Raw genomic sequence first — 27,590 nt, 5'->3', positions numbered from 1 at the left:
TTGCACGGACACTTACTACCACCTTGAAACACAGACTAGGATCCTCTTTGATTTTGATTACAGTGAAATCTTCACTAATGCACTTTAAAATATTTAATAATTTTAAAAAATCTCCTGTTTTAAATCTACTAATTTTGACATCAGTGTTTGCTTTAGTGAATGTTTTACTTCTAGCCCGAAAAAAATAAATGAAAAGCAGCTTTTCTTTTAACCCTACTATTGAATTTGCATTTACCTATGAAGCTAAGTAACTTACAAAGTCATCATAGGGATTAGGGGCATTACTGGGGGCCTCCAAATGGCCCCTGTCTTCCTCATCTTGGGTGCATGCAATCTCCTGGAGCTCCAGCACACTCTGCAGAGCTAAGCGCATGGCATCCTGAAACCCAAGAACAAAGTTACACAGAGGGCAAAGGTCCAGAGTCAATACAATCCTCTATCCCAAAGGGGCCCCCCAGGAGCATAACCCTCCATTCCCACTGAGAAGAAAGAAGAAAAAGGGAGGAAACGAATTCGTGAATACTCTGCACAGTCAGGTTAGTTGCAACCATCGATTTCCTCACTCTCCCCCAAGTCACTTTCTCCTGCTGCACTGCATGACACCCTCTTTTATTGAGTCCATCTTACATTTTCTCAGTCGCTATTCTTCCGCATTCAATTCTTACAGATCCTTTATTTTAAAAATCACTCCTCTTTGATTTATGCCTTCCGTTTTCCTGAGCAAAGTTAATGTTCTTTTTAAAAAGAAGATGGTCACCTTTTTGTTGAATCAATTAGTGGAAATAGAAGACTTTCTTGTAGAGGTTTCCAAGAGGCATTTACTACTTGAAATGTATATCAAAGGCAGGGTTCCCATGCCCTCTAGCTGTTAAAGTAAGTTTTGGCTTCTTTTCACAGAAGGCAGTGCTTTAGGAAGAGATGAACAAACCTAATTGTAAAATCAGGCTTTGTATTAGTCAAGAAATAAGAAAAGAATGTGAGGGATCAATACCAGATATCAAGTTATACTACAAAGCCACTGTAATCAAAGCAACCTGGTCCTGGCACAAGAACAGGCAGATAGATCAATGGAACAGAACCCAGAACCCAGATATATATCCAAGACAGTATGCACAATTAATATTTAATAAAGGAAGCAAGAGCATACAATGGAGAAAAGACAGTCTCTTCAATAAATGGTGTTGGGAAAATTGTACCGCTACATGCAAAAAAATGAAACTAGACCACCAACTTACACCATACACAAGAATAAACTGAAAATGAATAAAAGATGGAAATGTAAGCCATGAAATCACAAAAATCTTAGAAGAAAATGCAGGTAGAAAAATCTCAGACATCATATGTAGCAGAATTTTCACTGATACATTGCCTAGGGCAAGAGAAACAAAGGAAAAAATTAATTCATGGGACTACATCAAACTAAAAAGCTTCTGAAAGGCCAAAGAAACCAGCATCAAAATGAAAAAGGAACCCACTCTCTGGGAGAACATATTTGCCAATGATACATCAGATAAGGGGTTAATATCCAAAATATATGGAGTACTTATATATAGTCAACAAAAGGAAGACAAAAAATCCAATTAAAAAGTGGGCAGAGGACCTGAATAGACACTTCTCCAAACAGGACATACAAATGGCCAGGAGACATATAAAAAAATGCTCAACATCTCTAATCATCAGAGAGATGCAAATTAAAATAACTATGAGATATCACCTCACACCTGTCAGAATTATGGCCATCAAAAATTCCTCAAGTAACAAATGCTGATGAGGATGTGGAGAAAAGGGGACTCTAGTACACTGCTGGTGGGAATGCAGTCTGGTACAGCCACTATGGAAAACACTATGGCGTTTCCTCAAAAAATTAAAAATAAAACTGCCATTTGACCCAGTGATTCCACTTCTAGGAATATATCTTAAGAGGCAAAAAACACCAATCAGAAAGAATATATGCACCTCTATGTTCCTAGCAGTGCTATTTACAATAGCTAAAATCTGGAAACAGCCCAAGTGCCCATCAATAGATGAGTAGATAAAAAAGCTCTGGTACATACACACAATGGAGTAGTATGCAGCTGTAAAAAAGAAGGATATTTTATCCTTTGAGACGACATGGAGGGACCTAGAGAATATTATGCTAAGTGAAATAAGCTAGTCAGAAAAAGACAAGTGTCACATGATCTCTCTTATTTGTGGAACATAATGAATAAAATAAGCTGTTGACCAAAAGAATCACGGAAGTAGGGAACAGACAGACAAACCTCAGAGGGATGGGGGTGGGAGAGGTGGGAAAAGATCAACCAAAGAACTTATATGCATATATGCACAACCAATGGGCACAGACATTAGACTGGGGAAGGCAGGAGGCGGGTGGGAGCGGGAAGGAGAGGTTCAATTGGGAAAAAGAGGGGATATCTGTAATACTTTCAAGAATTAAAAGAGAAGAAAAGAAAAGAAAAGAAAAGAAAAGAAAAGAAAAGAAAAGAAAAGAAAAGAAAAGAAAAGAAAAGAGGCTTCTTGGTTACATAGCTAGAACCTTGTCACCAAATCATTGTGCCTGTCAATCCTCTGCTGTGATAATTTATCTAAGTGTGCAAACACTTCCTCATAAAACAGATATGGAAGAGAAAAACTGAAAAATGGGAAGGGGCCCATTTAACTGACTTACATGTAATTCTAGTAATGCTCTATGTTTTATGGTCAGCCCTTGTCAGGATGTTAAGGATACTGTGTTCTTTATGGGATTCATTAGAACAAATTTCAACTGGGCTTTCCACTGAATATAATTATTCTGTACTCCAACTGGTTTGTTTGTCTGATTTTCAACAAGGGCACAAAAAACTCGTAGGGGACTGGAAATTTGTGGGGTATTTTTGTCTTTTACTATGGTTGTGTAGGAGTATTTGTATATTTTAATTCATATTATTTTGTTATAATTTATTTTCATTTATACTGATTTTCTTTTATGTATGCCTACCGACCTAAGGTTGAATTATCTATGAATTTCTTTCAGAGCTATAAGGGAGGCATTGTGAAACACTGGTTGTAAAATACATAGAGTTGCTCAGTTTGTGTTATAATTGTGTGATTGCATGCCTTTTTTGAGGGGAGGGTCATCTATTACATGCTTTTTTGGGAGGGGTCATCAACTAGTTAGCATCTCACTAAATTTGAGACCCACGTATGAGTTCGTGGGTTTTTTAAATGGCCTTTATGTTATGCACTTTCTATTTTCTAACTTCTCTTCTAATTTTATTTTATCTCCCTCTCTGAATTTTTTTTTTAAGTTTTACTCTTACATGTGCAAATATGTCTTTCCATACCCCTATGAAGTATTTGTGCCCTTGTTGAAAATCAGACTTCAACCGACTGGAGTCCAGTGTAATTATATTCAGTAGAAACACCAGTCAGGAGTTTATTTAGTCAAGGAAAATTTCTTCCCTGTCTGCATTGTTGTGTTAGTGGACTCACTGCTAGTGTGAAGAAAGCATGCTGAGGACCACGTGGCCACTGTGGTGCTCTGGATGGGGAACACAGAACAAAACCTAAGTCTTTGTGTTGGCTTCCTGCACCAGCACTTTGCAGCCCCCCGACTTTGATACCACAGGTGTCATCATAAAAATGAATGAACAGGCCCATTTACTCTTCATAATGACCATGGACTTCGGCACTGCTGGTAGGAACATTGAAAACAGTCATGTCTCCCTTACCTGTGTGTGTTGAAGACAGAATGAAACGTTCTTCACACAATGCCTCACAGTCTTTTCTAAAGATCTAAATAGTTTTTCTTCTCTATTAAAGGTCGTGTCTTTCACCTAAAATATAGATGAAATGATTTATTTTTATATCTCAAATTAATCTGATCCTTAAAGAAAAATATCACCGACAGCATTAGCCTAGCACCTTGCCCCAAACTCCCCGTTGACATGCAGAACTTTCACGGTCTGTGACTGGCTGTGACACCGCGTTCTCTGTGGACCAGCGCACAGCGCGGCTGACGTGTAGCAAACCCACGAGCTGGCCCCGGATTTGCTGTTCAGTTTTCACACAGCTTCACCTGTGTCACGGGAAGCCGGAGGGTGGAAACTTTTCTCTTCTGTGTTTAATGACATGGATTATGGATGTGCCCTTACTAATTATATTACATTTGTGTGCTCACAAAATACTTAATAAAAATAAAGTGGAAATTTAAAAATTAGAATAAAAATTTGATCTATTGCTTGGAATTTTGTTGTTGTTTTAATCCTCACCTGAGGATCTTTTTCTTTTTCTTTTCTTTTTTTTTTAGAAAGAGTGAAAGGAGGGACAGAGAGAGAAAGAGAGAGAAGAGAGAGAGAGAGGGAAACATCAATGTGAGAGAGGCACATTGATTGATTTTCTGCCCCATGCGCTCTGACTGGGCTGGGGATCAAACCTGTAACCCTGGGCTGGGGATCAAACCTGCAACCCAGGTATGTGCCCTTGACTGAGAATCAAGCCCATGACCCTTCAGTGCTCATGATAATCCTTTAACCACTGAGCAACACTGGCCAGAGCTGGAATTTCTTGTTTTGCTGTTATGACTCATTCCAATTTATTTCATGGTAGTTATTTAGAAATATTCTTAAGTTCTTGGCTAAAGAAATGTGATAGTTCTTTATCAACTGAAATGTAAAAGATGATATTTAATCTTAGCAAAACTAGCCTTTGTGAAGGAAACTAAGCAGTTAAGATAGTGGTCACATGTATTCAGTTATTTTTTGTTATCGTACATGTTATGTATTCAGAAAAAGATGCTTTTTATATGCTTGTGGCAGTTTCTCTAAATACGCACTTATTATTGCTCTTAATGGTGAGGAGTGATTGTTGGCCATCCAAATGGCTACCAAAGGTCAAAACCAGCCTCATGCTTGCAACATCTGTGTGAACATGCACATGTGTCATGGAGTGACCGTAGCTGTCCTTGGTTTATACATTTGTTAATTTAAGATGGAAGTGAATGCACAGAAAACAGTGACATTTTTATTTTTAAACCCCGTAATAATGCTCATCTAGAAAGATTTTTGTTTAAATGGGTGGCATATTTCTTTGTAATCTACACAAAATTTAACATGCTTTGCCTTGGGATTTCTATGCTTTAACGCAGTTTGACGTATATAACAAAAGGCTGTGAGAGATTTTAAAAAGTTTTTTTTTTCCTTTATTGATCTTTTTTTTTTTTTAGAGAGAGATAGAAAGTGAGAGGGAGAGAGAGAGATAGAAACATGGATCAGAGAGAACATCGATTGGCTGCCACCTGCATGCCTCCCACTGGGGATTGGGCTCACAACCTGGGCATGTGTCCTGACCGGGAATCAAACCCATGACCTCTTGGTGTGTGGGTCGACAGTCACTGAGCCACACCGGCCAGACTATGATAGGTTCAAGGATGAGAAATATTGCCCATTTCTACTATTTTGTAGTCAAGCCAGGCTGCCTTATTTTGCTGGATTAAACTGCTGTCCCCTTTCTGCTTGAAGAATTCTGTTTATTTTTTAACGACTTGCTCAGCGGTCACCCCTTCTATGAATGCCCCTCGTCACTCCTGCTCTTTCCACTGTGGACAATGAACATCTCCCTCCTCTGTGCTCTCACAAAACTGGCTTATTTTTCTAGCTATTCTCTTCACTGATGGATTACACGCGTTTGAGATGAAGTATTTCTGTCTTAACAATAATAATAATAGCCAACATTTATTAAACACTATGTTCCAGACACTGTGCTAAAACCTGTCTTCTATTTTCTCATTTTAATTCTTATACAACCCTATGGGGTAGTGCCCTGATTCAACCATTTTGGAAATCAAGGGAGGTTTGAGGAAATGTGGTGGAGATAACATTTTCTGTTGTCCACTTACTGACAGAATCTGCACCGCTAGCTCAAGGTGGACACATGGCTGCCCTACCAGTGACTACTCTCCCAGAGCTCCTTGTAGCTGGCTCTGTCCTTGGAACTGGGTTTGGGTAAATAGGACGTGAGCGAAAGTGATATGTTTCATTTCCGAAGCTTGGCCTTTACCCTAACACAGGGAGTTAAAGAAATACGCCTGGCCCTGGCCAGTTTGGCTCAGCTGTTGGAGCATCAGCCTACAGACCAGAGAGTCCCGGGTTTGGTTCCCACTAGGGCAGTGGTTCTCAACCTTCCTAATGCCACGACCCTTTAATACAGTCCTCATGTTGTATGTGGGCGTATCTGCATGTGGGCAGACCCTCCTGGAGACGACAGAAGAGCGGTGTCTCGGCTCCTAAGACCATCGGAAATATGTGTTTTTCGATGGTCTTAGGTGACCCCTGTGTAAGAGTCGTTCGACCTCGACCCACAGGTTGAGAACCACTGTGCTAGGGGCACGTACCAAAAAAAAAAAAAAAGAAATACGCCCAGGTTAATAGGTAGGACCGGGCTTCAAAGCCAGGTGGTCTGAATTCAGAACCTTTCTGCATTTACAGTCTCTCACACAGTGTCTGGCACAAAAGAGTTCAGTACATGTGTGATGAACTGAATAGTATCTTCCTCTTGGGTAATAGCTATATATCCTAACTCCACCAAATATTCCCTTGAGCTGCTGACAAGTGCAAAATTGACAGATTTGAGATTTATCTTTTCTATGGTCCCGCCTAGGCAGCTGATTTTGTGATGAAGTGTGAAATCCTTCATTGCTGACAGGAACACCCTAGCAAAAGATTAAGGGAAAAATCTAATTAATATCCCTCCAGGCCACTTTCCCTACAATGCACTTTTTCGTTCACAACTGCAAAATACCAGAAGCTGATGAAAAAATGTTAAAGAATATAACAGTTTCTACAAAAGCCTGCCCAGAACGGAGACCTGCCTATTGTTCCTCAGTGGAGTTGAGGAATTTCATTTCAAAGGATAGGGGAGAGGTGTTTGCACGTATTTCCACGTGCCCATGGCGGCGACAGTCTCTTCTCACATGAGTTCCCAATTCAATTTTCTTGCTGTTGTCTTTAGCTGAAATGTCCGGATTTTCCTTTCCCTGACTTGACTACACACCATAAATGCCCCAAACGTCCCACATTATAGCTCCACATGGAGAGGAGGGGCCGGGAGCAACCTCCTTTATGCGATGGACCCTGCGAGCGCCTACAAGAATATAAGAAGTAAGCAGAAGCCGTGTCTTTCTGGAAAGTCCATGCTGGGTGTGGTAGGGGAAAGCCATCGCAGCCAGAGGAGGAGACGCAGACAAGGCTTGGACGCAGTGTATTTACTCACAAGCCCTCGAGGCGGTGACCACATGCCAGGCAGGGCCACAGGGTGTCACTAGGCTTGGTTGGGTGGCAGGAAGGTGCGAGAAGAAAGTCTGGGCCAGAGTTTTTATTGGTGTTTCCGTGGGAAACCCTACAGACACAGCTGGGCGAGATAAACCGCTCAGGATTCACCAGTTTGAATAGTTGTCCTGGGCTTGAGGTTATGTGGGTTGTCTCCAATTGCTTGACATCTGGCCCTGGTATCGAGGGCAGAGGAATATTGGTGTGTGGATTCGATAAGGAGGTGGTTGGGGCTATAGATTCTGGATTTGTTGGTTTGCCCGTGAAAGAAGTGATCTCAGCTGAGCCCTTGGGCCTCTCCAAGAACAGGCTAGATCTGGGCTGGCCTCTCCCTTCAGCCAGCAAGCTTTCTAAAGATGTCAAACATCATAAAATACAGAAAGGGAAAGACCTGATTAACACACCATGAATCATGGAGTTTATATCCACATGGGAAGTAAGAGGTCTGCACATTAAAAGGTAAATAACAATACAAGGTAATGATGTAAAATAATGGTAGTGATGATGATGATATATCCTGAGTGCTTACCCACCGTGTTAGGTCCTTTCTTTATATGCATCCTTTTATTTACTCCTCTCTGCCACTCCATGTGTTAGGTCCTAGTACAATTCCCCAATTTACAGATGATTACACTGAATCCAAGTTACATGCCCAAAGACAAATATTTATGAAGTGACAGGGGTGAGGTTCAAACTCAGATATGGACTCTTTGAGAAATTTCTGCCCTGTGCTACCTCCTGCAAATATTAACAGTGCCACAACTGGGGTCCACTTCGTGAGCTTGTTAGGCATTCACAGGGGGAAGAGGCCACGTCTAGCTTAGTGGTCAGGGAGCTGCAAAGACAATGAAGAAAGAACAACACAGCAGCTAAAGAGTGAGGTAGATCAGATGAGCCATCTAAAACCAATGCTGAGCCAGGCCGGTGTGGCTCAGTGGTGGAGCATTGACCCCATGCACTAAGAGGCTGCTGGTTCGATTTCCAGTCAGGGCACATGCCCAGGCTGTGGGCCCCATCCCCAGTGTGGGACATGCAGGAGGCAGCCAGTCGATTTTCTCTGACTCTCCCTCCCTTCCTCTCTCTAAAATCAATAAAGAAAAATAAAGATTTAAAAAATAAAAGCAATGCTGTTCACCATACAGCTGCCACTAGTTCAAATTAAAACCCTTAATTAGAGAGGTTACCATAATAAGGGATAAAATCAGGCAAATGAGAAGGAAAGGAAAAAGTTCTACATAGTATCTAAAGAAACTTCCTTTGGTTAGAAGCCCATGGTGTCACCACCTCCAGGCCATGAACTTCCTATCTTGTGATTCTTAAAGTGTGTACGTCAGGTGTTATTTAGCTTCAAAACATTGGGAATCTTTGTAAAAACACAGATTTCTAAGTTGTATCCTTGAACCAGGTGCAACCCTGGACTCTTTTAGCAAGTCCCTCCGCTAATTCGTATGCACATTAACCATTGAGAGGCTTTGCTAATCCGTCTATTATGTATTAGAGTTTGGGGTGAAAGTGGTTCAAGTCCAGTGAAACAGCTGACACATAACCATTACCCAGAACTGTATTCTTGTACTGGGGCTAGGGAGGGGAAGAGGAAAGGGAGAAGTGGGAGGAAAAAACTACACTAATGTGTGCACCTGAACACATATTACTACAGGTGAGATAAAATGAGGTGACCATCAAGAGAGCCCTCAAGGACAGCGAGATTTTAAAAGAGCAGAAACAAGACAGAGATGAAAGGAGGGCATTGCCTTGGGTGAGGTGATGTGCTGGTTTGGTGAGGCTCTGGGCATCCCTTGATGAGCCCTGTCCCTATGTCCTTATCTCTGCTTGCCTGCTTCCTGAGTGGAAAGATCACAGCTAAGAGTGTCAAACCCACCCTCACTCCATTTATCCCAAAAGAGAGAGAGAGAGAGAGAGACAGAGAGAGAGAGAGAGAGAGAGAGAGAGAGAGAGAGAGAGGCAGCATAACAGCCCTGGGCAATTATCTTGATTCTCAGTGCTCTAGAAACAGCTGTGTACCAACAAGACAGAACCTCACAAAAATATCAGCGTTCACATTCCCCAGGAAAGTCTATGTGGCCCCAGAAGAAAAATTACCTGTGATTCTCCTCTGGTCAGAATCTTTAGATAATTGGTCACTCTCTTCGATTTCTTGCTAATTGAATGAATGTTTAGTTTAGACAATTTCTCTCTAAGTGATTCATCCTCATCATTCTTCTTGTATTTTAGAACTGAAATGGAAGAAAGCAATGACATATCTGAACACATGCAGCACGGAAAGTGTGTTTTGTCCAAAGTGTTCAAGATCAATATTGATATGTAAGCTAAAAGGCCACGTGACTTTTGGCTCTCTGTCGCAGATGCAATTTACTCTGGCCCCACTGCCCAATCGTAACTCCGGCTGCCCACCCCATCGTCCTTCAGAAACCCTGCTGTCCAGGGGTGTGAGCTCCTTAAAGCCCAAAGTTCACTTACCTTCCACATTCAAGAAATCCCAGATACTGAAAAAAAACTCTTCCTATCTTCTCAGGTAATATATTTACTCTCTGGGGTCTCTAGAAGGAAGCATCAAGACCTAACTAACGAGGAGACATTCAACTTAAGGAAACCTCAGATCCTCCACCAGCAGAGAGGTGTGGGGCAAATCAAGTCACATCTCTGAGCTTTACTTTTTTTAAATTGATTTTTTAGAGAGAGGAAGTGTCTGTGTGTGGGATCAGGAGAGAGAGAGGGGAGGGGAAACATCTGTATGAGAGAGAAACATTGATCAGTTGCCTCCTGTACACACCCCAAATGGGTATTGAACCTGTAACCTAGGTATGTACTCTGACTGGGAATCAAACCTGAAAGCTTTTGGTGCACAGGATGATGCTCCAACCAACTGAGCCACCCGGCCAGGGCTGAGCTTTACTTTATCTTTAAAATTACTTTTAGCTCTCATATTGTTTAAATATTAAATATTCCTAACATTCCTTTTTGGTAAAAGTGTGGAGAGATGGGCAATCTCACATACTGTTGATGGGGATTATACTAATATAATGTTTGTACAGAACAATTTGGCAGCATCTCATAAAAATTAAAATATTTGTAGTCTATGATCAGGAAGTCCATGCACAGAAAACTGCTTTCTATAAGTATACAAAGTTTTGTTTGCTACAGCATTTCTTTTTCTAATAGTAAAATGTTGGAAAGAATCTAAAAAGCTGTCCTAAAGCAATAGTTTAATAAACTATGACATATTCATAAATGGACCACTATAAAACCATGAAGACCACATTAATTGGAAGAATGTTCATAATATATGATAACTTTTTTTTTTAAACTTAGTAAACTGTGGTATCACATATGTTGTGGGATGGAAGAAGGAGAAGAGAGAGAGTGAGAGAGAGAGAAGAAAGAGAATAGAAAAAAAGACATAAAAAGTCTGAAGGAAACTTGATAAAATCTTAGCTATGCAAACTAGAATCATGAGGCAAGAAAAGTTTTTCTCTTTAAAACTGTGAAATATTTTAAGCAATCACAAAAGTAAAAAGAATAATATAACAGCTATTATTTGTCTCCTAGCTTTGTCAAATCTTTAATTTTACTTTGTTTCCAGCCCTTTAATTTAAAAATTTGCATAGCAGGTGAAGTTTCTCTGAACCCCATCTATAATCCCTATAAGGAATTGTGATCTTAAATAATGGGCTTATTATATCCGTGTCTACTTTTATGCCTTTATTGTATATATGCAATCATAGTATTATTTTGAATGAGTTCAGTCGTTATAAAAATGGTACCAAATTGCATATATTCTTCTGTCACTTGGTACTTTATTTAAAAAAAAACAGCATTCTTTTGATTTATTCAAATGACAAATATACTTTAATTTTTATAACTTTTATGTTTTTATGCTATCACAGGGTATAATACACAGTTTACCCATTATCTGAATAAATATATAAGCCACTTTCCTTCTTTCTTTTGTTCCTTTGCTACTAGGAAAAATTGTCATTACCAGTACAACTCTCTATGAAGTTATGGACAAGTTTCTCAAATATCTAGAAATTGATTTTCTGGGTCCTGGGTGTGTGAATCTTCAGCTTCAACAGATATTGTCAAATTGTCCTCCCAAGTGGAGACTGCAGTGTGCATCCTCACCTGCAGACTAAGCCTCGGCACTTAGCATTGTCCATCAGAAATCTTTCTGCCAATCTGATAGGCTGGAAATGAGATGTTGTGATTTTAATTTGCACTTCCCCGATTATTGTGAAGCTTAGCATTTAAAAATGTATTGGTCTATCTGTAAACTGCCTATTTTATCATTAACATTTTTTTTTTTTTGTATTAGAATGTTTTTGTTGCTAATTTCATACCACTAGTGATATACTCTAGATAGTAATCCTGTGTCTATGGGCTGTCCTTTCATTTTGTTCATAGTGTGTATTTCTCTATAACTTTCACTTTTTACTCTGTGCCCTTCTTTAGAATTTGAACTTATTAATACAAATACACACCACTTTTTGAATTAAAAAATGGCAAGAAAATAGTAAAAATAAGTGAATAGTTGGACCAGTTAGCTCCAAAGGCCTACCATCGCTTTACTGTTGAACTGAGGTTTAACATTAAAAGTACAAAGCTAAGGCCTGGCTGGGTTGGCTCAGTGGTTAGAGCGTTGGCCCACAGACCAATGAGTCTTGGGTTCGATTCCAGCCAAGGTCACATATCTCGGTTGCGGTTCATCCCCAGCCCTGGTCGGGGTGGTGTGGGAGGCAACCAGTTGATGTGTCCCTCTCACTTTGATGTTTCTCTCTCTCTCCCTCCTACTCTTTCTGAAGATAAATAGAAAATGAGGATTAAAAAACAACAGTACAAAGCCAATTAAAAACTTAAGGAACAGCTCACACTGAGGGAAGACCCGAGATCTGTCCCAATGCACTCCCACTTCCGGATGACAGGAGAGATGTCATTGTGCCTCCTGTTTTGACATCTATATTATACCTTAGACACCAATTTTACATCTCAGCTAACAAAGAGCTAACAATAATTTGTGGACTCGAGAAAAAATAGACTTGTTCCCTTCAGTGGAACAATTACTGCCCCCCAACCCCCATCATTTGTGTGCCCAACCAGGTGAGCTCCCGCGCTAGCTGGGCCCCTGCCCGGGTCTTCCCTTCACCACCGGTTGGAGCTCCAGCTACAAGGCCTGGCCGCTCCTTCTTAACCATCCTACTGCCAGAGATGGGAAGACAAAGTCTCTGGGGATCTTTGGCCCACAGTATGTCATCAGGCGTGCAGTGGTCACCAGAGTTTGACTATGGAGCTGTTTGACTGTTTTCTCAGTGGTCATTTTTTGTGTCTCATGATCTCCTGAACCCAGCTGCAAGGCAAAGCCACACTCTGCCCCTAGCTTCTGACTCTAGGTATCGAACGATCGCCATCTCCACAAACTGGAACTCCTCAGGCATTCTGATTCTCAGAAACCCAATAGGCCAGTCATGGAAAGCACCCAAGTTATCATGTCTCTTCTTACCTAAATCTTTCCGCCTTTTGAATTCATTGATGTTTACATTGATGTCCCTCACTGCGGCACAGGCGCCCTCCAGCGCTCGGAAGTCGGGGTGAGAGGCAGGGGTCGCCTTGCGCAGTTCGCACAGCAGCAGCGGGTATTTCGTCACTCGCTGAATCGGTTTGATCATCAGGGAGCCCATGCTTGTTAAGTTTGGTTTGCCTCTGCAACAGAGATAAATAACATCAGTCTTACAAACATGTGTTTTATTATCTGCTTTTAAGTTTCGTGATTTTTTTATGATTCACCTGAAACGGTTTCTCTTCCCCACCCCATTCGTTTGACTAAGTACAATTTCTAAACAAAAGCAAGAGCAGTGGGTGACAGGAAGAAGCATGGCTGAAAAATCCCACTACTAAACAAAAACCTAAAAACAAAACAACAACAACAAAGACAAAGACACGCGTATATGTGTCCACCAGAAAAGATTCAAAGCATCATTTCCATCCACTGATGGTTTTTGTTAATACCAGACTTTATGAGAACAGTGGGAAACGAACAGTGTCAGAAAGCATTTCTCCATGACAACCAAGAAACATGCTTTTCGCCGTTAGTATTTTTAAGATTATTAGTGAGGAAAACAAGTTCATTCTTCAAACATCTAAACAGATGATTGCCAAGTATAGTCAAAAGAAAGTATTGTCTCCTCTCTTCTACCACATTGAGAAGTTGCATTTATATTGCTTCAGAGGTTCTGTCAGTCCCCCAAAGAGATTTATAAAAAATGCAGTAGTTCCCTAAATGTTGTTGATACTATCACTATCACTAATCACTGCTATCCTACAAGGACATTCTGTGGGGAATTGTTCTCAGCCAGCAAATGTTCTAAGGGCTGCACCAAAGTGAACACTCATCCTGACTACAAGCCTGGTCATGTCCAATCCACTGTCACCCATTTTCCAGGCAGAACACAAACCTCTTTATGCAAAGAGGCAGGTAAAGAGACATTGTAAATGAAATGAGTGAAAATCATACTCTGTGTCTCTTCTGGTGGGCATAAATATTTACTTGCTTTCCTTTATGCTTTTATTTAGTAGATAGAGAATTCAGACACTATTTGCAAATCTTGGATTTTTCATTCTTCAATTATTATTTTTAAGTACTAATGTGGAAAGACAACAGACTGAATAATTGGAATAATGAAATAATCTAAAAAACACTGAACAAAATTAGAAAAGTTGCATCGTTAGAAAAGATCTGAAGGCACCTTAGAGACCATCTAATTGAACTCTTCATTTGGAAAATGAGAAACTAAGAAACTTTGATTATTATGTGTACACACACACACACACACACACACACACACACTAGCCACTCTGTACCACATCTTCCCATTTTATTTTTATCACAGTACTTATCAATATCAAAATCGTCTTGTTTCTCTATTTTCCAGTTTATGCTGTTTCTCTGTCACCACTGTATCTCCAGCATGACATATATGTTCTCTCAGCAAACATTTGTATACTGTAGATTTCTCAGATTTTTTGTAATGTGCTTTTATTTTACATTGAACCCCCCCCCCCCCCAATCTCCAATGGTCCTAGTAACTAAAGAATTTTGCTCATGGGCTGAGCAAATGATGAAATGATGATGGCATAATGGAAACAAAAACTGAAGCAAACCAGAAGCTAGCATTTTTCCCCCCAGGAAAACCAAAATTAAAAAAGGTTTTCAAGGGAGTAAAGGGCTGCTTTATATGACTTATCTTGTACTTTCTACCCATTTGCACCAAATCTACTAAGGAAGGGAGGCAGGAGAGGAAGACGTCATTGGTTTCCAAGAAAACTGGGTGAAGCAGATGGAAAAAAAATGTAAATATTATGAATACTGAAAAAATAATAAGTACAAACATATTTCCTAACTGATGGTGTATCAATAGCTGAACCTTTGAATATGAAGAACACATTTTCTTACATATCTTAAGCAGAGATGTTTTAACAATATGGCAGTTTAGAGACTTAAGTAGAACAATTCCCTTTAAGTAAGAATACATCAGGAATATAGAAGATATTCACTAGAAAAATACATATTATCTATATGAATATGATCAAATTTTCTTCTGAGTTTTTCCTTTAATTATCACCAAATATTATTTTATTTAATCTTCTAAAAATCACTGAAAACACTATCAATATACAAATATATTCAAACAATCTAATTAAAAAAACTCAGCTTTAATAAGAGCTTATCAGTGTGGTCCATCATTTTATATATATAATTTTTAAATCCCCAACTATATTAAAGGCTACTCCTGTATCTTTGAGCTGTCCTCCTTTTTGCTTTGTTAAGATTGGTCAAAAATGAAACTAGGTCCTTTAGTTGTGTTCAAATCTCATCACTACTTCTTTTTCCATCACTCTTTGGCATCAAAATTCTATTCTCTCCCTGTTATGTTTCAAATGACAATAATAACAATAATAAATGATTACTGTTTCTCTTAAAAGCATCACAAATATTATAAAGCCTCTCTCATAAACAAGAAATGTCTTTTGTCTTCAGACATGCACTTTGGACAATTGCCCAAGTGATGAGCAATGAAGTTCTGATATCTGCAACACACAGACAAGCAATGTGGTAAAGCAAATAGAGGACGTTGCAAGATAATGACACTCCAGGAACTGAATGCCACAAAGCTCACCCATCTAATTCCTCCCAATAAAATTAGGTTCTGATAACTTTGAGGCATATGAATCCTATGTGTGATACAACCCAGTTTAGCCAAGCCCCAACTCCCATGTGCCTCCCCCACAGAAACCTCCCTCCCAGAAAGTAACTGAATTTGTAGCAGTTTCCCATACATATTAGGCTGAAAATAAGGTAAATTAATTTGTAATTCTATTTCATCTTCTTCCTTCTTATCATAAATACTTAGTACCATAAGTAGCTATGCTAATCTCATTAGAAGTTATTATTGGGACTTTACAAAGTCAAGTAAACACAGCTGGCTTTGTTTTAGCAGCATCCAGTTTTGCTATAAAGAGTTTTACATCAAATACAAGAAAACAGTTCCACAGTAAAAATAAAGATGACATTTAAACAATGTCAAAACTATGATGAGAAACAAAAAACATCATTCAACACGGAGGCACATCTATATTTCTTAATAGAGGGAGAAAATGAGAGAAAAAAAATAATCATGTAACTAGTGATCATATTACTTTGAATTTCCTCTATTTTATGACCATAAGTATCCTAAATTTAATATTTAATTTACGGTAGCCACAAACTAACTACACTAGCATTGATTTTTTTCAATGTATGACCCTTTTAAAACACATTAAGTCAATTTTAGAGGAAACTCTGTATTGCTACAAATAAGAAGCAAATAACATTTGCCATAAATTAAAAATAGTTGTGAAAATAAATACAGAACTATCAATAAATTTTAGAAGATGTAAAGGGAATGAATGAATGATAATTGATGCAGCAGATCAGAGAGAACCAGAATATGGATAGATAATAATTTAATCATTCTTCCAAAGGTTTACTAATTAGACTTCCTGAGAACCTGTGGGAGCAGAGAGGGAGGGAGCTGGGCATTAGAATGAGAATGGACTAGTTGAAAACATGTCTAAGAAACAGCCTAATTCTTAGGGAGCCATACAAGTAAAAGGAATCATCTGGAGAAGAAAGATCTCTTAGAAATTAAAGGATACTAACAGAAATAAAAACTCAGAGTGTTGGAAAAAATATTCAGGCTTTTTCCGGAGAAAAGAGCAAAACTACTAAGAGACTGAGAATAAAAAAAAAATACAGAAAATTAGAGGACTGTTCTAGGAGAGCCAACATGAAAATGATAAGAGTCCCAGAAAGACAGAGCAGAGAACATATGGGGCAGAAATCATCAAAGAAAGAATTCAAGGAAAGGACAGGGTTAGCAGGTTGAAAGAACTCATCGTGTATCCAGTACAATGGATGAAATGAATTTTGCCCTCGGAATTCATGGAACTTCAGACTTTTGGAGACAAAGAGAAGATCCCACAATCCTCCAGAGAAACATATAAACAAACAGGTACAAACAAATGCCTGGGGATCAAACAATACTTCAGATTTCTTGTAGCAACACTGAAAACCAGAAAACGATGGAAAAGGACCATTGCATTTTGAAGACGAATGGTTTTCAATATGGACTTCTCGACTGTTTAGAATTCAGTAGTTTAGAATTCAAAGTACAAATTAAGTGTGAGGGTAAAATAAAGATATTCTGAATATAAAAGTTCTTAAAATTTTACTTCTCATGCATTATTTGATGAATAGAAAAAAACTATTGAAAGACGTACTCTACCGAAACCAGAAAGGCAAAGAGGATCTCCAGAATGGTGGGAGGGGAATTCCTGAAAGACGGTGGTGCCCTGTGTCAGCAGTTCCAGTCCAAACTCAACAGGTCGGAGACTCTGGGACAAGCTTTTTTAAGGAAAGTGAAAGTGATACTATACACAGTGCAGCTGGGTGTCCTGCGATTAGACTGACTGTGAGCTTGGCATTAATGATTAGCAGAAAGAAAACTTAGAAAATAATAAAAAAAAAGAGATAGTTAACTCCCAGATAAACAAACAATAATTTATTCCAAGGTTTAGCTCTGAAATAAATTTACTCAGATATACTCAGATACAATAATTCAAACACTGGTTATTCTTCTAATCCAAATTATAATGTAACTATATAAGGAGAATGAGAGGTAGGAAGAATGTGTGAATGTGTGTGTGTATGCGTGTGTGTGGTGGAGATGGGGTAGGAAAGAGAGATAAATTATCATCTTCTATAGGGAAAAGTCAACACATAATACCCCAAAAGGTAAAGCCAAAACTGTTTTTAGAGTCAAGGAGATAAATTCCAAAAGAGTCACCTAAAAGATGTGAAAATGCTTGTGTTCCCACAAGGAGCCTTTAGCAGCTGGTAGGAGGGGAGAGGACTACTCTTTTCCTGACATCATGTAGGACTATTTTGTTTTTTAAACCATGGTACATAGAATTTTAACAAAAGAAAATCTTAAAGGAAAGAAACATGCAAGAGTATACCAGAAATTCGGAAAGAAAGAGTACTGAGTTGAGATTAGTTAGATCTGGTATTAAAAGATAAAGCTGCAAAAATGAAAGCAGTTTAGTATGGGCACACATATGGACAGATGATTAGCACAAAATAGAAAATCAAGTTATATATACAGTAATGTATGGAAAATAAGTACATGGTAAGTATGACATTTCTACTCAGTAAAAAACTATTCAATATTGGGTGTTGTAATAATGAACTAGCCACATAGAAAAAATAATAAAAGTGAATTCTTTACACCAAAGTAACTTTTAGCTAGATCAAAGATCTAAATGTTAAAAATGAAACTATACAATAAATTGAAGAAATCATAGGATTATGCTTTAAAAACATTCTTGGGGTTTTTAAGCAAGACATAAAATCCAAAAGCCACAATAGAAAAAGTGATAAATCTATTAAAAAATGTGCTCCATAAAACTGTACAGATAAAAACAAAAATGGAATAAGCCATAAACTATGTTAAAAAGTCAAATGATAAGCTGGAAAAATTATAACACAGAAGACAAAAAAGGGTTAAGATATAATTAAAGAGCCATTATCAATTTATTAGAAAAAGATGAACATTTAACTAAATGTGAACAATCATTAAAAAAAAAAAAGTCTATTAGAAGTGAAATGCAAATGTTTAAGCATACATGAAAAATGCTCGAGATCATTATTAATGAAAAATTTAAAAAATACATTACTATTTTTGGCCTATTACAGTGTCACATGTTGCAAACATACAAATATTAATTGTATCTAGTGCTGGCAAGTAGCAGATAAATGGACAACTCATTTATGGGTAGTGGGAATATAAATTAGTTCAACTTCTCTGAACTTGTCTTTACTGTTCTCATTTTAATTTTCTATATTTTGCAGTGTTTCTCCAATAATTTAAAAACACAAAGCTCAAGAAAAAAGAAAACAGCTCATGACATTTTGAGATAAATTGAAACCCTGAGACCCAAGGGCTGGATGGAATAGCTGGTCAGACAGAGAACACGTGCAGAAAAAGGTAAATACAGGAAAAGCCAATACTATATTTCTGGAGATAGTTAAATTTAGAACAGGCATGCTTTTCTTGCCTTAGAACATGGGATTGTATCAGATGCTTTTTTGGGAGGGTGAGTTTTTGGTGGGGGATGACTTTTTGGTGGGGAATTCTTTTCATTTTAATACTGTCTTTGATGTTTGCATAAGATTATAATTCAAAGTAATCATTTTATAGCAAAGTTACAAATATCTCTGTCTTTTTCTGTACTTAAAAAAATGTAGATTTAAAAAACCTTAGATGATTTTTTAGTTTCCATAAGTAAGGGATTGTTTTTTAAGCCATTAAAATACCCACCCCTCCTAAATGCACTCTTGGCTACAACATTCCTGGCCTTAGATGCTAAGAAGCCTAACAGTTACACAGCAGTTGACATTGCCTTTGACCCTTTTATGTTGCAGCTTGTGTGCCTCGTGACCTGGGAGGAACTGGAGAGAAACTGGAAGGAAGATAGCTCATGGCAGACATGGCTTTGATCTTCATCCAGCCACACACCATGAATACACTTCCTCTTTTGCAGTTCTGGGTGTATTATAGAATAGGCTGTCAGCCCGCTCACTCTCACGCAGCAAGACTGCTGCAAAAGCTAGTGTAATTTTTTTAAGACACATCTTTCAATGCAATCTACTGTTTATTGTAGGTGTTCTGAATGGAACACCTGTGCATGCTAACTTCATTAAAATAATTTAATCTCTCACTCTCCTCCTCTGAATCTCTCTCTCTCTCTCTCTCTCTCTGTCTTTTGCTTATAAGCACCTAAGTTTTAGAAAAGAAATCTAATCAAAATTTGTAGCATATGAAGTTCTTCTCTAGTCATCCAGCTATGTGACTCTCCGGTCCTAGGCACAATGATGCCAGGGCACAGGCTTTATAATGAGACAGCAATCCCTACCCCACCCCATCCTCATCAACCCTCCCTGAAGAGAAGCCAGGAAGACCTGTTGTGTGGAAGGACCCAAAGGCCCGCTTCTCCTATTACACACATCTGCAAGTTCAAGTGACTCTGGATTTAGGAACACATTGAACAAACCTACTCATGTCTGTTTATACTATAGGATTTTTCTTTCTTTTTGAAAGAAAAGACTTATAGGGTAAGGGAACTGGGTGCTTGCTTGGTACATCAAAAACTACGTTCTCAGCCTGGCTGAGGCATAAAGCCTTAGTCCTCAGGTCTCCTGAATGATGCCTGATTCTTCCACTCATTCCTGGAATTCTGTCTTTCCTCGTGGTTGTTCTGCACCAAAGCATGAATTGCAGGTACTTACAGGTTAAATTAATGTAAGTTTTGCTTCGTACATTTTGTATTTCCCAATGTAAAATTTCTGGAGTGGAACACACACACACACACACACACACACACACACACAGAGAGAGAGAGAGAGAGAGAGAGACACTAGGAACTCAGGGCCTTAGATAGTTGCTGACCGAGCTAAGCCAAGCATGTGCTTTTCAGGTCCTATACATTTGTGTTTGTATGTAAGTCAACATCATCCTTTCAGTATTAGGCTAAACACACTTTTCTTACATAAAAATGGGGCTCTCTTAGTAACCAAGTATTTCATCTTAATAGGTCATTTTCATGCTATATATGTGGGCATGATTTTTTTCTTTGCAAATCATGCAAGAATCCAAATGAGAAGAAACCCACTATTTTATTATAATGCGTAAGCAGTCTTTTCTTTTGTACATTAATCTATGGAAACTTCAAAAACCTTATGGCATTAGTCTGAGATTTTTTTTTAAAGACTAATTTTATTCTTAGAAAAAAGTGTTCTGGACACATTCACATTCCTAAACATATGTGTGATAAGCAGTTGCTGGCACCAGCACACTTGTGATTTAAGTAAATCATATCCCAAGATTCTTCTAAAAGTTTAGTAAAGTACATATAATAAAAATTTAATATATAAGATTATCTCAGACAAATTAAAAATAAGTGCACCAATAATGTCTACAGCAAATGCCTTCAAAATCTTGATTTATTTATTAAAAGCAATAAACAAAATTGTAAAAACTAAAATGTCTGATTTGTAAAGTGTTCAACAGCTTCTCCTCATGATTTTTACATATGATTTTTATTATTAAGATAAAAGTACTTACTCTTGCATGTATATTTCCCTGTAAGAGAAAAGGAAGAAAGTAAATTCATGTAAATACACATATTTGAGGTAACATACAAGCATTATAAAATTTTTTAAATTTTATTACATAAAATAAAGTTAGTCATTTTTGCAAATGTTTTATATAATTGGTCTCATTGTTTTATAATGATGTCCCTACATTTTCATTTTAGTATGTTTGCACCATTTTTGTTTTACTCTTTATAGTATAAGGTTAAAAACTGTTGATTCAGCCCTGGCCAGTGTGTTCAGTGGTTAGAGCATCAGCCTGGCACGAAAGGGTTGCGGGTTTGACCTCCAGCGACAGGTTGGGGCAAGTGCAGGAGGCAACCAGTGATGTGTCTCTCTCACATTTATGTTTCTCTTTCTCTCTCTCCCCCTCTCAACTTTCTCCCTTGCACTGTCCCAGAAATCGACCTATCATTATGCACAATTAATATTTGACAAAGAGGGTAAGAGTATACAACGGAGTAGACAGTCTCTTCAATAAATGGTGTTGGGAGAACTGCACAGGTACATGCAAGAAAATGAAACTAGACCACCAACCTACACCATATACAAGAATAAACTCAAAATGGATAAAAGACTTAAATGTAAGTAATGAAACCATAAAAATCTTAGAAGAAAAGGTAGGCAGCAAAATCTCAGACATCACATGTAGCAGAATTTTCACTAATACATTGCCTAGGGCAAGAGAAACCAAGAAAAAAAATTAATAAATGGGACTACATCAAACAGAAAAGCTTCTGCATGGGCAAAAGAAACCAGCATCAAAATGAAAAAGGAGGGCACTCTCTGGGAGAACATTTGCCAAAGATACATTGGATAAGGGGTTAATATCCAAAATATATAAATTTCTCTCTAAAATCCAATGGAAAAAATATTCTTCGTTTTTTTTGTTTTTTTTTTTTGTACATGCCCCTAGCAGGAACCAAACCCAGGACCCTCTGGTGCGCAGGCCAATGCTCCAACCGCTGAACCAAACTGGCCAGGGTGGAAAAAATATTCTTGAGTGAGGGTTTGGATTAATAACACAATATAACACAACACAACACAACACAACACAACAAAACAAGCCCTGGCAGGTTTGGATCAGCGGTTAGAGCATTGGTCCTCGGACCAAAGAGCTGTGGGTTCGATTCCAGTCATGGGCATGTGACTTGGTTGTGGGTTCCATCCCTGGTCCTGGTTGGGGCTGTGCAGGAGGCAGCTAACCGATGTGTCTCTCTCACATCAATACTGCTCTTTCTTTCTCTCCCTCTCACTCTATCTTAAAAAAAATCAATGTAAATATACCCTCAGGTGAGGATTAAAAAAAACAAAACTGTTGATTCAGATTATAGTTAGTAAATTTTCATCATTTGAAAATGGATTTAAAGGTAAATTTTTGTTTATGTTACAAAAAAAGAGTCCATTGAACATAATAGGAAAACCGGAGATGACAAGATTATAAGGGGAAGTGACTGACTTGCAGAAAGCGACAATGCTCTGTGATATCTTTGTATATAGTGTGATGCAGATTATGAATCCTTCACCTACTCCATGAGAGAACTCCGCAGACACTTTCACACGGCCTTGCTAGCTTTGGTGGCTTCCATTTTGCTCAAGTAAAACTAAAATCTTTCCAAAGCAATGTGCTGCTTCTCTCCTCCCCCTCCTCTCTCCCTCCTTTCCTGTGGACCCCTACTCTCCCAGCTGTGGCACCTCACAGGCCTCCTTGTTCTTTCTAAGGCAGAAGACAGACCCCTGCCTGGAGGTCTGGGCAGGGCTGTCCTGCCCATCCCCTCCTCCAGACACCGCTAACTCCCTATCTCCTTCAGCCCTGGCCTCAAACGCTCCTTCCCTGACCAACCTCTTCAAAACTGCGCCCTGCCTCCCACTGTACTCTTCATCCTCACTCCCTGCTCTAGTTCTCTCCGCTCTGCCTTGTCACTTTCTAGTGCACTATGTACGTCTTCGTTCACTGTCTCTCTGCCCCCCCCACCCCAGTGAGGCAGGGATTTATCCTCGCTTTCTTCTCAGCTGTCACCCTGGGGCCCGAGAAAGTGACTGGCACGTGGCAGGATGGCAAAACCTAGTTGCCAAATTAATTAATGAACAATAAGAAAGTGGGACTCGTTCAAGTCGAATGTCAGGAATAAGGGTGATGAAGATTCTCTCTGAAAGCCTCCTGCGGTTGTAGGGAAGGGAATGAATAACCCGTGTTAAAGACCTGGCCACCTCGATCTCTGGTTTCCAGTCTGAATGCAGCACATGTTCTCAGTCTAGAAAAGATTGGAACCCCGTCCCCTAACAGAAGATGGTCTTTTTATACTCAGTGATTGTGAAAAATTCAGTGATCAATACCTGTGCTGAATTTTCATGAACTTAATACGTTTGAAGAACCTTCTTACTTCAGTGGAAGAAATTGCATCACCACTATTTACTTGCCCAGTGTCTCCTTCCATTCATTTCTGTTAAACTCCCATTCTTTCCCCAATTTCTCTCTCTTTCTAATGAGGAATTTATTTTTCCAGAATTCACTATAGATTAATACATCAGAAAATTTCGAAGAGAAATTGACTAAAAATAAAAATACAATTATCGTCCGGCCAGTGTGGCTCAGTGGTTGAGCGTGGACCCATGCACCAAGAGGTCACCAGTTCGATTCCCGGTCAAGACACATGCCCAGGTTATGGTCCCGATCTCCAGTGGGAGGCATGCAGGAGGCGGCCAATCAATGTTTTCTCTCACTAATGTTTCTATCTCTCTCTCCCTCTCACTTCCTCTCTCTCTAAAATCAATAAAGAAAAAAAATATTTTAAAAAATGCAATTATCTATGGAAACAAACAAGTGAACCATGTGATCATCTGGGAACCAAAACAGCTTTGAAGTTGAAAGAAAAGATTGCTCTTTTCCCTCCTCTATTTCATGTAAAATAAAACCTAGATATTATGAGTTAAATGCTGTGTTTAATGTAAGTATAACATTTTATGAAAAGGAACCTGATCTTCAACAGGTTTTCCCTGTTGGCATAGCAAAATAGTGGCACTATGTTATAACATCCCTTTTTTATTTGCTCTTCTTAAAAAAATCTCTCTTTTACGGTAAAAGTTTTCCAGAAGTTATCCCCAGCCAAGGACAATTCAGGAGGAAGTTAAATCGCATTCATTTACCCCTTTATGGAATAAACTAACTCCATATGTCCACTGCCACACCCCCGACCCTCATGGGCTCATTATAATTTGACTCACAATTAACATACGTTTTTATGTGGCGATTTCTTAAAGATTATAATCTTTGTTCAAACCCGATGCCACATAAAGAAATAAAAAAAATTTCCAAAAGTGGTTTTAATTTTTATGTGGAATGTTCCGTTAGAATAATATTCAGAAATACAAAATGCGTTAAACAAATTGAAATCTCTCCCTTTCGAGTTGGTCTTGAACGACCTTACCGCTCCCCCCTCTAAGGGGAAGTGTTTGCTGGAGCAAGAGCCGCCTCAGCACCTAGAAGTTAGAAGTTTTCCTTCTATGGCTGATGGACTTAGGAAGAAACATGTGGAGAGAAATATGTGTCTTCCAGCTACCAAAAGAATTTGGAAAAGCCCCCTTCATTCTTTTCTATTACAAAATAAACAGGTCTCTAGGGTCTCCGGAAGGCAGCAGGGCTGTGGTGGTATTTATAGCTAGAACAACAGAGGAGGCAGCAGACAGTCTCTTCTAATTATAGCTGCACCCGCATTTACACCTATTCTGTTTTTCACTTTTCTCACACAGATGAGAAACCTTAAAGAACCCCAAAGAGGCTGAGTAACTAGATCTTTAGCAAATGACTTCCATAATTCAGAGACGAGGTTAACACAGCATTTTCCCTAATCTTCGGGGTCACTAACACAACTGTGTAAACACTCCTTGTTGAACAAGGAAAAGCTTGCAGATTTCCAGTTGGTACACTACAGATGCAGACATGGGGCTGTGCTTCTGGACAGTTTTAGTCTTTTCTTTGTTAAAGTCTCCAAGCCCTGAAATTACTGCTTAGATTGTATCTGTAGTCATGAAAAAAAGCCCGAGTGCTTCAGGGAGAGCAGCAAGGAGACTGCGGGCTACCGTAGCTCTTGAGGGTGTGCCAGCCATCCCTGGAGGGTGCTGGAGAATGTGCTGATGCCTGAGGCTTGGATTGGCCCCTCAGCCATCTTTTTTTTTTTGAGACTAGAACAAAGTTTAGAAATCTGCACGTTTTAATACATGTCCCTGGTTGATCCAACAACGAAGAATACACACACCAAGGAACACCGACCTAACGTTCCCAAGGGATTCAAAATCATTTTCTGGATGCAAATATTATTTTCTCTCTTTTTTTTAAAATTTATTTTCTTTTTTCTTTATTTTAGAGACAGAGGAAGGGAGAGGGAGAGAGAGATAGAAACATCGATGAGAGAGAACATCGATTGGCCGCCTCCTGCATGCCCCCCACTTGGGATCGGGCCCACATCCTGGGCATGTGCCCTGACTAGGAATCAAACTGGCAACCTCTTGGTGCATGGGCCGACGCTCAACCACTGAGCCATACTGGTCGGGCTATTTTTTTCATTTTTAAATCCTCACCCAAGCATATTTCTCATTTATCTTCAGATAGAGTGAGAGGGGTAAGAGAGAAACATTGACTGGCTGCCCACCCCCCATGACCCCAACCAGAGCCAGGGACTGAACCCCAACTGAGGTAATGTGCCCTTGACTGGAATCGAACCCATGACTCTTCATTCTGCGGGCTGACGCTCTAACCACTGAGTCAAACAGGCTAGGGCTTGTTGTCTCTTTTGAAACATTCTAGGCTTCCAACAATAGCCAAAGTTCATGTCTGTTACAGAACCAAACAATCTCTCTGCCATCTTCTTGGAAATTTCTTGAATCTCATAGTGACAGCTTCTGGTATGTTATTTAAATTAACCCTGGTATTGCTATTAAACTTTCCAGATGGTTTTGTTTATCTACCCAAGTAGTGTTCCTAGGAGGCCAGAACTATGCTTATACATATATATTTTTAATGTTTCCAATATTATCTAGCACTCTTAATAAATATTTATTAAGCCCTCAATAAACTTATTTTAATTTTGGTTAAAATGCAACCTAAGTTGCTTTAAAATCCACATTAACTTCCGAAGCATGAAGCCGCTTCTCTCGTGGATATTGCTTCAAACCCCTTTATTCTAATAACCCTTGCACGGTAGAGAACGCAGGCCACACCTAATGTTCACTAGAAATTGGCAACTGTGCACTTGAGCTCTGTTGTTTAGCCACAAGGAAAAGGCGGTAATAGCTATGATGGATTACTTGGCAAGGGACACCGAGCCCTTGGGTGTTCCAGACTCTCTTTGGCCTATAAACCTGTTTGAAAACCTGTTTCTCAGAATTTAAAGCTTAGTTCAATTGAGGTCAGTATTATAGTAATGTCAATAATTCTCCTGCTCTCAGCTTTCGGGCAGACCAGCACAATTCATCATTAACTTTATGTTCATGGAAAGGCAACTTTTGGGAGAATAGCCCTAACTTAAGCTATTTTATTTTGATTTTTTTTCCCTTAAGAAATAGTTCTGCCAATATTACTTTCTTTGGAGTTTGTGCTTTCTAAACCTTACCACCTTCCAGTGCCTGAAATTATTCCCTAAAACCATACTGGTGTTGAATGCACGAGAGTTGGGACATCACCAGGGCAATAACTCAAGGCATTCAGAAAAAGATCAAATGAACCATTGGGTCTGAAAGTAATTTTTGGACTTGATGAAGTTGGAAAATTACATCTGCCTTTAGCTGCTTTTTCAGGGGTAAGATGTGGAGCTCTACTGTCTAGTGGGATATTCTGGCAGGGTCAATTTCTTTCTCTTGGGAGTCAAAAGCTTAATGAATAATTAACTAATGCTCATCCCCTCTGAGCAGACAGCTTCACTCTGCTCAGCTACTAAGAGCACCTGCCAAAGGAATGGACTACGTCCTCTTCCCGTATGGACTGCCATCCCTGGGTTTGGCGTTGGGCAGGTGACTCAAGGCATAAGTTGTTCCCTTATTATAGGATTTCTCTCTCTTCATTTTAGAAACTGAGGAAGGAAAATGCCTCTATATAGACATTTATTGGATCAGATCTTGTCACCAGTTTGAGGTAGAAAATGTGGTCATTCACACCCAGGATTGCACCATTCATTATTTCTCCCTAGGAATAAAAAGTATCTTTATATTGAGAAGAGTTTGCTCTTACTATACTAATTTAATAATACAACTTCAAACTCTAAGGTTTCTTTGATTTGCTAACACTGAATTAAAAACCTCATTTAGTTGTTGAGATAATGAACCAGAGCCCCTCATCACATATTATCTTTAAGAATTACCTGATCATATGGATCTCCTTATGGACAGGGTGTAAGACTTATTATTTTTGTCTTTTCAGCACCCAACCCAGACGCTGCTTCGTGCAGCACAAGCACTAAATACATTCTTGTGATTAGTGACAAATATATACTATATTTTTCCACAGCATGGGCATGAAAAATGGTTAAAGA

At 39.0% G+C, this 27,590-nt stretch overlaps 1 protein-coding gene across 1 annotated transcript in view; it reads right to left on the bottom strand.

The window, feature by feature from the left end:
* ARHGEF38 (Rho guanine nucleotide exchange factor 38) overlaps window positions 1-27,590 on the bottom strand; it is a 146,585-nt gene that overhangs the window by 23,975 nt on the left and 95,020 nt on the right. The window contains exons 5-9 of the mRNA XM_036239760.1: window positions 21,038-21,055; window positions 12,820-13,019; window positions 9,405-9,538; window positions 3,711-3,815; window positions 257-379 (exon numbers count right to left, since the gene is read on the bottom strand). Of these exons, the coding sequence (XP_036095653.1) occupies window positions 257-379; window positions 3,711-3,815; window positions 9,405-9,538; window positions 12,820-13,019; window positions 21,038-21,055 (580 nt within the window). The remainder of the gene's footprint in view (window positions 1-256; window positions 380-3,710; window positions 3,816-9,404; window positions 9,539-12,819; window positions 13,020-21,037; window positions 21,056-27,590) is intronic.

Source organism: Molossus molossus, unplaced genomic scaffold, assembly GCF_014108415.1.
Source record: "Molossus molossus isolate mMolMol1 unplaced genomic scaffold, mMolMol1.p scaffold_m16_p_1, whole genome shotgun sequence".
In the NCBI taxonomy this organism is placed as follows: domain Eukaryota; kingdom Metazoa; phylum Chordata; class Mammalia; order Chiroptera; family Molossidae; genus Molossus; species Molossus molossus.
The sequence above is the reverse complement of the archived record's forward strand: the minus strand, read 5'-3'. Positions and strand labels throughout refer to the sequence as shown.